We start from the raw sequence: 14,114 nt of genomic DNA, 5'->3' as shown, positions 1-14,114 counted from the left end.
GCCTGCTGCTTATGGGTGGCTTGAGGACATCTGTGCTTAGGAGGGGTTCAGGGAGTTTCAAAGTAAGCAAATCAGTCTTTCCAAATCCCAGAAGAAAGGCACTCCTGTCTTTTCAGGGATACTCAACCCACCGACCTCTCCCCTTCTCAAGAGGAGTTCTTGCCATCAGGAGGTGCCTAGGAACACAAGATTGGCAATTTCCCAGCCCAGAAAGATGTAGTTTCGTTTGTGTTTTCTAATAAAGGAATGAAACAATCCTTTCTATTTTCCTTTTCCCAATGGCTCTTAAATGCAGGGACAGCGCCTTGAGGAAGATTTGGGGCCCTCTTTGCTTCCGTTTCCTCTTGCCTATACTAGACCCATGGTTCCAGGCTTACAGAGAGCTCAAGAAAGACTTGCAGGAAAGTGCTGCTTTAAACCGTTCAGACCTCCTTTCCTTCTCTCCCCGAGTGAGAGACTGCAGTTTCCCTGCTCTCCATAGTCCTTCATTCCTTCTTTGAGTTTTGACCAAATGAGTCACCAAAGCTGTTGCCTGAGGAGAAACCCTGGAACCTTTACTCTTGGTGACCAGGATCACTTATTTTGTTAGGGATCCGGAGACCTTGAATAACTGCAGATGACCAAGTGCATTCTCTCCACAAAGCTTCATCTTCTTCCCAAGGTTAACAGAATCCAGGGGGCTAGGGAGGATCTATCTAGAGGATGCCCACTGAGGTCGGGTGAGTGGCCCGAGGTGGGGAGGGGGAGGGCAGTGCGATTGGCACTGCTGAGGTGCTACTACCCAAGGCACGTCTCTAAGCAGGAATATGCTAAGGGAAGGCAGTCACCTTGACTCTAGGCCTCAACTTAGTAGGTCTTTAGGGTACTCCAGGCCTGGTGGCTTCAGCTGGCTGAGGTAACAGCTCCTGGAATGGGCACTTCCTCCCAGCCTTGCCAACAAGACTTGGAGAGCCTGAGTCTTTGTTTAAATCCATACTAAATCCTGCAAAATAATTCTCTTCAAGCCAGCTGGCTGGGGTTGAAGCTTTTTACCATGGATGAGTGATCGGAAATAAAAAAAGGTTCTTAAACACATACCCCACACACACACACACACACACACACACACACACACACACCTTCCAAGGAAGAAATGGGTGAAAACAAGAGATATAGATTTTCAACATCTGAATTTAACTTCGTCAAAAATAGTAACTTAAAGCGGTACTGTGGAAATGCAATTGAATCCCACAGCTCTGAGTATTTTTAAAATCTAATCATACTTTAAAAAAAAATTTTGCCACTCCCCACTTCGAATGCAGGCTGGAATTGGGTTTGTCTTTTTAAAAAACCAACCCTTCTTAGACACCAATTTGCTTTGTAAATTTTTTTCCATTTTCCCAAAGGGCCCATCCCCCACCCCCCTCTGGCTCTGGGTTGTTGATAACAAAAGAGCTCTGGGAGGTAATAATTACAGTCATTAGTTCACAAAGGAGGCAGTAGACTGGGAACAGAATACTGTTAGCCCGGAAGGCTTTTTCTTTACAGTAGGAGACCCATACCAAAATCTCCAGCATAGCCCACCGCAAGGTTTGGTGGGATTACTTATTCCTTGTCCACTGTGAGCCACCCAGAAATCCCCGTAGCGGGGAGAGGAGAGGGCCGGTCAAAGAAGGATATTTCGTACAAGTTTTCTCTCTCGAGTTCTTTTGCTGCTTAAATGTTGAGAGACTGAAAAAGGCTAGATAGAAAAGGGATTTGGAAACAACCACGACGTTGCAATCTTCCTTTTCCAGCCTTACTCAAGCCAAGGTGCAGGGGCTGAGGTAGATCTGTCTGTTGCGTCTCTATTCAGCAACCGAATAAACCTTCGCAGACAGTCTTGCGAGGACTGTGGGGTGCAGGGTCCTCCGCTGGAAGCCAGAATTAAAATCTGGCAAGCTGCAGAGCCCAACTCCTCCCTAACGCACCTGCTTCAGGTGGGGCTGTAGTGCCCAGGAAGCATAGCCAGCGCGGACACCCGAACTCCTGCCCCCTTCCGCCAATATCAGTCTGTGAGCCCTGCTGTTAAGGTTTCTGGTGCCAGGTACAGGTTTTGCCGCTCCGTGGGGTTGGCACAGTTAGGGTGACTCTTCTGTCCTGTCTGTCTGGCCCCAAACTGGAGCAGAGCTTTCTAGAGAAGGAGCAGGGAGGGGGGCACTTGAATTTGGGGGCTCGGTCCTGTCCACTCCTCAACAGGATCCTACTTGTAAAATGCACTGGCTACTCGTAGCTTTAGAGGCTGATCTGCAGAGACTATGACCACTCCAGGACGCAGAAGTTATCAGTGCCCTCTGCTTTATTTTATTTTATTTTATCTTTTTTTTAAGTAGCAGGAGCCAAACCATGACCTGAACAGAACTTGTTTGCCCATTCAGTTCTCCGTGGAACCCTGTCTGTACCTTGTTTACCCAATCTAGGTGGTGTAGATCTGGAAAGTGTCACTTATGGAAGGTTAACTTGAAGTTTTTTTTTTTTTTTTTTTTTTTTTTTTTTTTTTTTTTTTTTTTTTTTTGCAGGGTTGTTCTCCTCCTCCTCCTCTTCCTCCTCCTCCTCTTCCTGGATAGGCTACAGCTAAGTGGTAAGGAACTCCTGCCTCCCACCCACTGCCCCTCTGCTTACTTTTATGTGGCCAACTTCTAAGGAGGGGAGAGCTACTTCAAATCTGCAGAGTAGACCTTACAATCTGATGGCCCTCAGTCAGAGGACCAGTCCATCACAGATTGCCTGGGAAGGGTGTGTGTGAATGGTGAGGTTTGGAAGTTTGTTTGCAGCCCACGTTTCTAGGTAAAGTGTAAGCTAGACTGTGCTTTACCGCAGCTGAGGGATGGAAATCTGTTGATGAAGACAGAGGTCATCTTAACTCCTGCCACAGACCCAGGATGTTTGTCAGACAGAGGCCCTCAAGGCACAAGATAAACAAGTCCATGGAAAACAGGCTTTTCCAGGATGCTTACTTTATTTAGCAGTATAATAATCAAGAAAGGAGGAAACTCACGTTTGATATGAATTCACTTTCAAGGTTCATTCCATTCCCACCTTGCCTTTATTCTGGCATACCCAACCAGGAGTGACCATCATTTGGTCCTGGGAAAGCCATTTCAAGAAAGAAGAAATCTCTTCAATCATTTTCAAATGAGTGGGGTGGGGTGGGGTGGTGGTGACAGTTCTGGCACAGTAAGTACCCTGAATTGCAATCAACTGAAGAAAGGGTTTCATTAGGGGGATAGGAGTGACAGGCAGGTGGGAGAAGTCTGGGCCCAGTGTCTGGAACTATCTGAGGAGGTCGATTCTCTTAACCCCAGGTCAAGATTCTCTTGTGTCAGGGCCTCAAGGCCCTAGCATTTGAGAAGGAACAACGCTGGCAGGCTATCTGCGGGCTCAGCGCCGGTGCGGTCCTGTTTGAGAGGTTATCCTGCTGCTGCTTTGATCCTTGCTTTAAGGTCCAGCACTTTCTGAAGCTCCGTAAGGTGAGCTACAATTGCTGCACCAGGCGCTGCCGCTGGGAGGTTTTGCGCAGGAGCCTCCTGTAGTCATAAGGGTTGGCTGAAATCCTCTCTTCCTCCAGGCTCTCATTTTCTGAGGCGGTCCAACACCTGCAAGTCAAAACAGGTTCTGACCATCAGTGGCAACTGTTCTCAGGCATGCTCCATCCACCCTCCCAGAGCTAGGTAATTTGAACAATCTACCAACCACAGGCATTTAAGAAAGGTACAATCAAAATGACTAACTGACCCAAGGTAGCTGTAACAGCTTTGCAGTTTTGCAAAGTGGAGAAACTAGTGGCTTTTGTGTTCAGATGAGAGCAAACCATTGGCAGGCAGGGATCACAAGACTGGTTTTGTTTGGAATAATAATAATTCACAGTTAATAAAAAGATACTTATCTTCGTGTCTTGTTCAATTTTAAAAAGACTTTCATCAAACAGGAAGATTCAAGGTGCATAAATAAATGTTCACCTTCTGGATTTTTAAACCAGTCAAATGTTTCTTTTAAAACCTGGTTCTGACTCCAGTAGTGACATAGGTACTGCTCGGTCTTTGGCTTCTCAAGGCTTCGGTGTTTTTTTAATGAAACTGCTTTCCTGGACCACTGTAGGAACTCCAGTCAATAGAAAACTTTGGTTTCTGCAGCTTGCTTGAGGAAATGGGGATGCTCCCTAAAACACAGCTCCATGGTTCTTACAGTCATTTAGCACATACAAAGTACTGGTGTGGGTGGGTGACAGAAGAAAAAGTCCTCCATTTCATGGAGTTTTAAGTAGCAAGTGGGAGAAGACCAAGCAAACAAATAAACAACCCCAAGACCAAGACCAAAACCAAAACCAAAACCAAAACCAAAACCCAAAACCCCAAAGCCTTAAAATATCAGGTAATGAGAGAAAACTTAGAGAAAGGTCAGCAGGTCAGTGGGTCAGCAGGGTTACAGGACAATGGTGATGTGTATATAAATGATCAGGACAATGATGGTGTACATTCAAATGATCAGAAAATGGTGTGTATGGTGGTCAACATAGGCCTCTGGTAAAGTAATATTTGAGAAGAGGTTTGAGGGAAGAGGGGGCAGAGAGACACACAGAGACAGAGGCAGAGAGATACACAGAGACAGGGAGACACAGAGAGGCAGAGAGAGACAAAGACAGAGACAGAGAGAGGGAGGCAGAGAGACTAAAACAGAGAGACAGAGGCTGACACACATAGAGAGACAAAGGTAGAGACAGACAAAGAGACACAGAGAGACACAGAGACAGAGGCAGAGATATACACAAAGACAGAGGCAGGGAGAGACAGAGAGAGACACACATATGAGACAAAAACAGAGACAGAGAGGGGTCAGAGAAAGACATACAGAGAGAGATAAAGACAGAGAGGCAAAGAGACAGAGAGAAGAGGGGGAAGAGAGGCACACAGAAAAAGACGGAGAGAGAGACACACAGAGAGAGGCAGAGACACATAGAGACAGAGAGACACACAAAGAGAGGCAGAGAGAGGCAGAAAGAAAACACAAAGGGACAAAGACAGACATAGAGAGAGACAGACAGAGAGACAGAAAGACAGACAGACAGGCACACACCACACACACACACACACATACACACACACACACATCACTGCAATGCTATATTCTTGTAAAGACACAGACTCAGAGAACAATTGAGAGGTTAGGCTTTATCTAGGAGGTTGCACAGGTTATCTGTAGCCTGCTGAGGGTAGTTTGAGTGACAGGAGTGTAGACCTGCAGTGGAAGGCTATGTCTACACTGTGCTACTCCACTCTTCTTAATAAAATGGGAAAGATGATTGTCAGAAAAGCCAGGGCAGTTATATGGTTTGAGGAGAGGATGGAAGTTGAAAGGAATAGCCTTTGAAAGGAGGGTAATAGATTTTTAGGGGAGAGTACCATTGGCAAACATCTACAAGTACTACAAGTACGTGTTTAAGATGTGTGGCTTTTTTTTTTTTTTTTTTAAGTGATGTTAGGCTGAGGCTTCAGCCAAGTACAGCTATAAGGTAGAGATACAGACTGGACACTAGGGCTTGCCAGGTGAATATTACATAGAGAGAAAGGGGCAAAGTCATTGAGAACTTATTCTGATTTAATAATTTTATTTATTTATTCATTTACTTGGTGTATTTTGAAGATGCTATTCAAAGGAAACTTTGTCAAGGTCCTTGAGGGCATCTTGAACTTAGCAGATTCTTTACAGGGAAGTTTTATACAGTACTTCAGTGGGTATCAATAGAATGTTCTCTTTTGAATTACAGACTTGAACTCTCATATAAGAGTAGTTACCCTTGTCAGGCTCATCACACATATCAGTTCTAAATTTACAGACACTACTGCAAGGCTTAGATATTTATATATAACACAAATTGACACAGCTAGTATAATGGTTTGTATATGCTCAGCCCAGGAAGTGGCACTATTAGAAGGTGTGGTCCTGTTGGAGTAGGTGTGTCACTCTGGATGTGAGCTTTAAGATCCTCATCCTAGCTGCCTAAAAGTCAAAATTCTGCTAGCAGCCTTCAGATGAAGATGTAGAACTCTCAGCTCTGCCTGCACCATGCATTCCTGGATGCTGCCATATTCCCACATTGGTGATAATGGACTGAACCTCTGAACCTGTAAGCCAGCCTCAACTAAATGTTGTCCTTTATAAGACTTGCTTTGGTCACGGTGTCTGTTTGCAGAAGTAAAACACTAACTAAGACAGAAGTTGGTACTGGGAGTGGGGTATTGCTGTGATAGGCCTGACCATGCTTTTGTTTGGAGGGGTGTGGATTTTGGGACTTAGGAAAGCAGTGGAATGCTTTAAATTGGACTTACTGGTCTATCCTAGTAGGAATACGGAAGACTTTGTTGCTGAGTATGATTTGAACTGTACAGACCTGATCCAAGAGGTTTCAGTGGAGAAGAATATCGGAATGTGGCTTAGAGACTGGTTTTGTGGACTTTTCGGTGAAGAATGTACCTACATTTTGCTGTTAAAGAGTCTGCTTGAAGCTAAGGTGAAGAGACTCAGATTAATTGCATAGTCAGAAGAAGTCTCAGAAATGCCCATCATAGACTTTATTTTCTGGTTAAGTCTCATGAAGAGGATTTTGAACAAGTATAGCAAGCTTAGAAAGGAAAAATATAAAATATTTGTTTTGAGTATTAATGGGGTGCCAGGAAGTGAAATGGAGGTGAATCCTGTGTTCAAGGAGATAACAAATTAAGGAAGTGGGACTTTGGGGCAAGAGCCTATCCAGCTAAGTTTAGATCCAGGAATGGTGGTACACATCTTTAATCCCAGTAGATAAAGCCAAGCAGATCCCTGAGTTCAAAGCTAGCCTGGGACAGAGCAAGTTCTAGGAGAATAAAAGCTTAAGTCTAGGCTTGGTGGTACACACCTTTAATCCCAGAAGACAGGCATGCTGATCTTTGAGTTCAAAGTCAATCCACAGAGCAAGTTTCAAGACAGCCAAGCTTAAGCTGTGAAGGAGTTGGAAAGCAGAAAGCTGGAGATAATGTAATAGAACAAGGGTGCCATATCCAGCTCCTATAAACAGTAGACTCAGCAGCTTTGGCCATGTGGCTCTGGCTTTAGAGTGAACAATAGAAAGGACTGCTAGGACAATTGATGCTGGTTAGCTGGAACTAAGAAACTAGCAGTGATTACGAAGAGACCAGAATCTCTGAGGTGAAATCTGGGAAGTGTTTTCTGAGAGTGCAAAGAAGCTATGTTCCAGAGATAGCCAAGGTTGTATCTAATGATGTAGCTGAATATGAAATGTCTAAGGTTTTGAAAGCATGAGGGGTCATGAGGAGCAGCTGAGACTTGGCTTTTTTTAAAAATATTTTGTTTATTTACATTTCAAGTGTTATCCCCTTTCTTGGTTTCTCCTTCAAAAAACTCTCCTCCTATCCTCTCCCTCCTCCCCCTACTCACCAACCCACACACTTTAGCTTTCTAACCTTGGCATTCCCCCACACTGGGGCATAGAGCCTTCATAAGACATCATAAGATGTCTGACTAGGCCATCTTCTTCTGCTGCATATGCAGCTGAAGCCATGAGTCCTACCAAGTGTGCTCTTTGGTTGGTGGTTTAGTCCCTGGAAGCTCTGGGGGGTACTGGCTAGTTCATATTGTTGTTCCTTCTATGGGGATGCAAACCCCTTCAGCTCCTTAGGTCCTTTCTCTAACTCCTTCATTTGGGGACTCTATGCTCAGTCCAATGGATGGCTGTGAGCATCCACTTCTGTATTTGTCAGGCACTGGCAGACTCTCAGGAGAGAGCTATATCAGGCTCCTGTCAGCAAGGACTTGTTGGCATAAACAACAGTGTCTGGATTTGGTGATTGTAAATGGGATAGATCCCCAGGTGACTCAGTCTCTAGATGGTCAATTCTTCAGTCTGTACTCCACACTTTGCCTCTGTAATTCCTTCCATGGGTGCTTTGTTCCCCCCTTCTGAGATGGATAGAAGTATCCACACTATGGTCTTACTTCTTGAGTTTCATGTGGTTTGTGAATTGTTTCTTGGGTATTCATAGCTTCTGGGCTTCACTTGAGTGCATATCATGTGTGTTCTTTTGTAACTGGATTACCTCACTCAGGATGATATCCTTCAGATCCATTCATTTGCCTACGAATTTCATAAATTCATTGTTTTTAATAGCTGAGTAGTACTCCATTGTGTAAGTGTACCACATTTTCTGTATCCATTCCTCCATTGAGGGACATCTGGGTACTTTCCAACTTCTGGCTATTATAAATAAGGCTGCTATGAACATAGTGGAGCATGTGTCCTTATTACATGTTGGAGCATCTTCTGGGTATATGCCTAGGAGTGGTATTGCTGGATCTTCTGGTAGTACTATGTCCAATTTTCTGAGGAACTGCCAACGTGATTTCCAGAGTGGTTGTACCAGTGTGCAATCCCACCAGCAATGGCGGAGTGTTCCACTTTCTCCACATTCTCCCCATCATCTGCAGTCACCTGGCTTTTTTTTATCTTAGCCATTCTGACTGGTGTGAGGTAGAATCTCAGGGTTGTTTTGATTTGCATTTCCCTGATGACTAAGGATGTTGAACATTTTTTTAGGTGCTTCTCAGTCATTCAGTATTCCTCAGTTGAGAATTCTCTGTTTAGCTTTGTACCCTACTTTTTAATAGGGTTATTTGTTTCTCTGGAGTCTAATTTTTGAGTTCTTTGTTACATATTAGGCCTCTATCAGATATAGGGTTGGTGAAGATATTTTCCATAACTGTTAGTGGCCTTTTTGTCTTATTGACAGTATCTTTGCTTTACAGAAGCTTTGTCATTTTATGAGGTCCCATTTGTTGATTCCCGATCTTACATCACACTCCATTGCTGCTCTGTTCAGGAATTTTCCCCCTGTGCCCATATGTTTGAGGGTCTTCCCAACTTTCTCTTTTATAAGTTTCAGTGTCTCAGGTTTTATGTGAAGGTCCTTGATCCACTTGGACATGAGCTTTGTACAAGGAGATAAGAATGGTTCAATTTGCCTTCTACATGCTAACCGCCAGTTGAGCCAACACCTTTTTTTGAAAATGCTATCTTCTTTCCACTGGATAGTTATAGCTTCTTTGTCAAAGATCAAGTGACCATAGGTGGGTGGGTTTATTTCTGGGACTTCAATTCTATTCCATTGATCTACCTGTCTGTCATGTACCAGTACCATACAGTTTTTATCACAGTTGCTCTGTAGTCAGGGATGGCGATTCCTCCAGAGGTTCTTTTATCATTGAGAATAGTTTTTGCTTATCCTAGGTCTTTTGTTATTCCAGATGAATTTGCAAATTACCCTTCCTAACTCTGTGAAAAATTGAGTTGGAGTTTTGATGGGGATTGCATTGAATCTGTAGATTGCTTTTGGTAAAATGATCATTTTTACTTTGTTAATCCTGCCAATCCATGAGCATGGGAGATCTTTCTATCTTCTGAGATCTTCTTCAATTTCTTTCTTCAGAGACTTGAAGTTCTTATCATATAGATTTTTCACTTGCTTGGTTAGAGTCACAACAAGGTATTTTATGTTATTTGTGACTATTTTAAAGGTGTTTGTTTCCCCAATTTCTTTCTCAGCCTGTTTATCCTTTGTGTAGAGAAAGGCCACTGATTTGTTTGAGTTAATTTTATATACAGGTACTTCACTGAAGGGTTCTTTTTTTTTCCAGGTTTAGGAGTTCTCTGGTGGAATTTTTGGGGTCACTTATGTATGCTATCATATCATCTGCAAATAGTGATATTTTGACTTCTTCCTTTCCAATGTGTATCTCTTTGATCTCCTTTTGTTGTCTAAATGTTGTGGCTAGGACTTCAAGTATTATATTGAATAGGTAGGGAGAGAGTGGGCAGCCTTGTCTCATCCCTGATTTTAGTGGGATTGCTTCAAGTGTCTCTGTATTTAGTTTGATGTTGGCTACTGGATTTATGTATATTGCTTTTATTATGTTTAGGTATGGGCCTTGAATTCTTGATCTTTCTAAGACTTTGATGATGAACACACTCGGGTGTGGGATTTTGTCAAATGCTTTCTCAGCATCTAATGAGATGATCATGTGGTTTTTTTTCTTTGAGTTTGTTTATACAAGGGATTACATTGATGGATTTTCATATATTGAACAATCCCTGCATCCCTGGGATAAAGCCTTCTTGATCATGATGGTCGGTCATTTTAATGTGTTCTTGGATTCCGTTTGCGAGAATATTATTGAATATTTCTGCATCGACGATATTCAAAAGGAAAATTGGTCTGATGTTCTCTTTCTTTGCTGGGTCTTTGTGTGGTTTAGGTATCAGAGTAATTGTGGCTTCATAGAATGAATTGTGTAGTATTCCTTCTGTTTCTATTTTGTGGAATAGTTTGAGGAGAATTGGTATTAGGTCTTCTTGGAAGGTCTGGTAGAACTCAGCACTAAGCCCATCTGGTCCTGGGTTTTTTTTTTTTTTTTTGGTTGGGAGACTATTAATGACTGTTTCTATTTCTGTAGAGAATTTAGGACTGTTTAGATCATTAATCTGATCCTGATTTAAGTTTGGTACCTGGTATCGGTCTACAAAAATTTCCATTTCATCCAGGTTTTCCAGTTTTGTTGAATTAGGCTTTTGAATTAGGATCTGATGATTTTTCAGATTTCCTCAGATTCTGTTGTTATGTCTCCCTTTGCAGTTCTGATTTTGTTAATTAGGATATTGTCTCTGTGCCCTCTAGTTAGTCTGGTTAAGGGTTTATCTATGTTGTTGATTTTCTCAAAGAACCAGCTCCTTGTTTGGTTGATTCTTTGTATAGTTATTTTTGTTTCCACTTGGTTGATTTCAGCCCTGAGTTTGATTATTTCCTTCCATCTACTCGTCTTGGGTGTATTTGCTTCCATTTGTTCTAGAGCTTTTAGGTGTGCTGTCAAACTGCTAGTGTATGCTATCTCCAGTTTCTTTTTTGAGGCACTCAGAGCTATGAGCTTCCCTCTTAGAACTGCTTTCATTTTGTCCCATAAGTTTGGGTATGTTGTGGCTTCATTTTCTTTGAACTCTAAAAAAATCTTTAATTTCTTTATTTATTTTTTCCTTGACCAACACTCTATATATCATTGAGTAGAGTTTTGTTCAGCTTCTGTGTGTATATGGGCTTTCTATTATGTTGTTATTGAAGATCAGCCTTGGTCTGTGGTGATCTGATAGGATGCATGGGATAATTTCAATACATTTGTATCTGTTGAGCTCTGTTTTGTGACTGATTATATGGTCAATTTTGGAGAAGGTATCATGAGGTGCTGAAAAGAAGGTATATCCTTTTGTTTTAGAATAAAATGTTTAGATATTTGTTAAATCCATTTGTTTCATAACTTCTGTTAGTTTCAATGTGTCTCTGTTTAGTTTCTGTTTCCATGATCTCTCCATTGATGAGAGTGGGGTATTGAAGTCTCCTACTATTACTGTGTGCAGTGCAATGTGTGCTTTGAGCCCTGGGGTCAGCACACTCCCTGGAGGCAAGCTCCCCTCTGGCAAGAAAGGTGCACAGAGGGCTGAGGATCAGCCCCACCTCCTGGGTGCAGATGTAGGCCTGTAGGACCCTGTTCCAGCTGCTCTGCCTCTGGTGTGGCCTGTTGAGTGTCTTCTGTGGATGTCAACTTTTGTGATTCTCCTCTTCTTAACTGTTGTACTCTGATGTTCCCCTATGTTTTATTTCTGGCTCCACTTCCCTTACATCTTCTTGCCTTAATTAAAACCCAGATATTCCCTCAACATTCTACATTGCTCATTATTGTTCAAGAGCACCTCCCTAAATTTAATCTTGGGAGTGACTGAGACCAAACCCTCTACTGCTCTTTATTCAGTGACATTCTTTACCCACTGATTCCTTTCACCAGTTTTTATTTATTCAGAACCCATAAAGACACTAAGCTGTTCAAAATCAAAATCAAGAAAATAATTTCAATGATGATTTCAGAAAATACAAAATACTTTGCAATAAATTTAAGCAAGAAAATGCAAGTTCATAAAGGTATGACCTTTCCACTGTTAAAATGGAAAAATACAAATATATGGAAATATATATAATACTCATCAATTGTAAGAGTTAATTTTATTAAAATGTCCACATCACATAAATCATCCTACAAGATTGACACAGTCACTATCAAAATTCCAACTTTTTAAAAATGTAATAGGAAAAACAAATCCTAACTATCCATTTGGTAGTACAAAAGACCCTAAATAGCAAGTACAAAGAGTAAGACTGTTGATATTACATTATTTGATTTAAAATATTATAAAAAAGTGGTAGCATACACAATCTCTTCAAAACTGGCATAAAAACAGACACAGAGACTGAGAGAAAATGAAACAGAGGCCTTACACATAATTAGATTCATTTTTAGGCCAGTGGATTCATCTAAGATGCCAAGATCTTACAGCAGAGTAAAGATGGTGTCTTTAACAAACAATTTTGGAAAAACTGGACATTCACATACAAAAGAATGATACTCAAGACTTACTTTACAGCACAAATAGAAGTTCATTAGAGAAGATTAAAGATTTAAACTACCACCTAAAATAGCAAATGTGCTTGAAGATAACACAGAGGAAACTGTTTTCAACACTGGTTTGGACAAAGGATGTTTAGATGTCACCACCAAATCAGTGACAATAGTAAATATAGATCAGATTATAACAAAAGAAACAAGGCAAATAGGATAAGAACTTCTATACAGCAAAGAAAAAGAGTCAAAACAGTGAAGAGATGGCCCACTAAAGGGTAAGAAATGATCCTATGGTTAATGGGGACAATATCCAAAATCTAGAAGGAATTCAAACAGCTCACTAAAAACAAATGAATTGGTTTAAACTGGGCAAAGGACCTGAAGAGACGTTTCTCCAAAGAAGGCACACAAATAATCAAAATTCACACACAAAAAATCCAATTCAAGATTAAATGAATATCACATTCTAGGAACAAAAGATGTCAGAATCAGTACAGTACTACTCAGACTAGAAATAAAAAAAGTCAAGTTCCTGACTATTTAAAGTTTGCATAGACAATAAAATGATATAGTCATTAAACAGGACTAGAAAATCTTCAGGTTCAACACCTTAAAAGACTGTGTAACCATTATGTTAGGCTAGAGAGATGGCTCAGTAGGTATGCACATTTGGTATGTAGGCCTGGTGATCTGAGTTCAGATCTCTGACATTTGTTAAAAGCCATCTGTAGTGTTGGATATATGTAATCCTGGCACTCCTACAGCAAGATGGTAGAGAATTGCTCAGAAGTCTGGAGTACATAGCGTAGCAGTGAGAAACAAGAAAACTTGCCTAAAAACAAAAAGTTAGCAGGCAAAAAAATAGCTTCCAAATGTTTCATTCTGACTTCCACATGAATGCCATGGCACATCTGTGCTAATGCTCACATACATATGCTACAGACCCCAAAATAAAAAAATAAAAATAAAAACAAATATAGGCTAAAGGAAGTAGCCAGAGCAATCAGGCCACATGTATATTTCCATTTATATGAAGTGTTGTAACTAAGCAGTTTTAAAAAGGAAATTGATTAGTGGTTGCTAGGGAACAAGGGTGGTAGGGCTGTGATATTGGGAGTCAAAGACATATCTTGAAGTTAGTGGTAGATTTGAAATAATGTAATATATTTTTTCACCTCTTTTTATCCCCCAAGATAGTGTGGCCCTGGCTGTCCTAGAACTCCCTCTGTAGATCAGTCTGTATTAGAATTCACAGAGATCGGCCTTCCTCTGCCTCTTAAGTGCTGGGATTAAAGACTTGAGCCACCACCACCACCACCACCACCACCACCACCACCACCACAGCACTGTTATAATCTGAACATATTAAGCCCACTGAATTGGACATTTCAAAATGGTCAAGTAAAATGGTCAAGTTATGTGAGCTTTATTTTAAAATTAAAAAAATATGGCCAATATTATCAATCATCAAGAATATACAATTTAAAATCACAATGAGATATGACCTCACAGGCGGGCAGTGGTGGCACACGCCTTTAATCCCAGCACTTGGGAGGCAGAGGCAGGCGGATTTCTGAGTTCGAGGCCAGCCTGGTCTACAAAGTGAG

At 41.5% G+C, this 14,114-nt stretch overlaps 1 protein-coding gene across 1 annotated transcript in view; it reads right to left on the bottom strand.

Annotated features, from left to right (window-relative positions):
• Nucleotides 1-3,400: 3,400 nt before the first annotated feature.
• Nucleotides 3,401-14,114, bottom strand: part of Myo3a (myosin IIIA) — a 229,092-nt gene continuing 218,378 nt past the window's right edge. Inside the window, exon 34 of the mRNA XM_021155802.1 lies at nt 3,401-3,614. Within this exon, the coding sequence (XP_021011461.1) occupies nt 3,494-3,614 (121 nt within the window). The 3' untranslated portion in view covers nt 3,401-3,493. The remainder of the gene's footprint in view (nt 3,615-14,114) is intronic.

This window comes from Mus caroli, chromosome 2 (assembly GCF_900094665.2).
Source record: "Mus caroli chromosome 2, CAROLI_EIJ_v1.1, whole genome shotgun sequence".
NCBI classification, from domain to species: Eukaryota; Metazoa; Chordata; class Mammalia; order Rodentia; family Muridae; genus Mus; species Mus caroli.
This window is presented reverse-complemented; position numbering and strand designations above follow the sequence as displayed.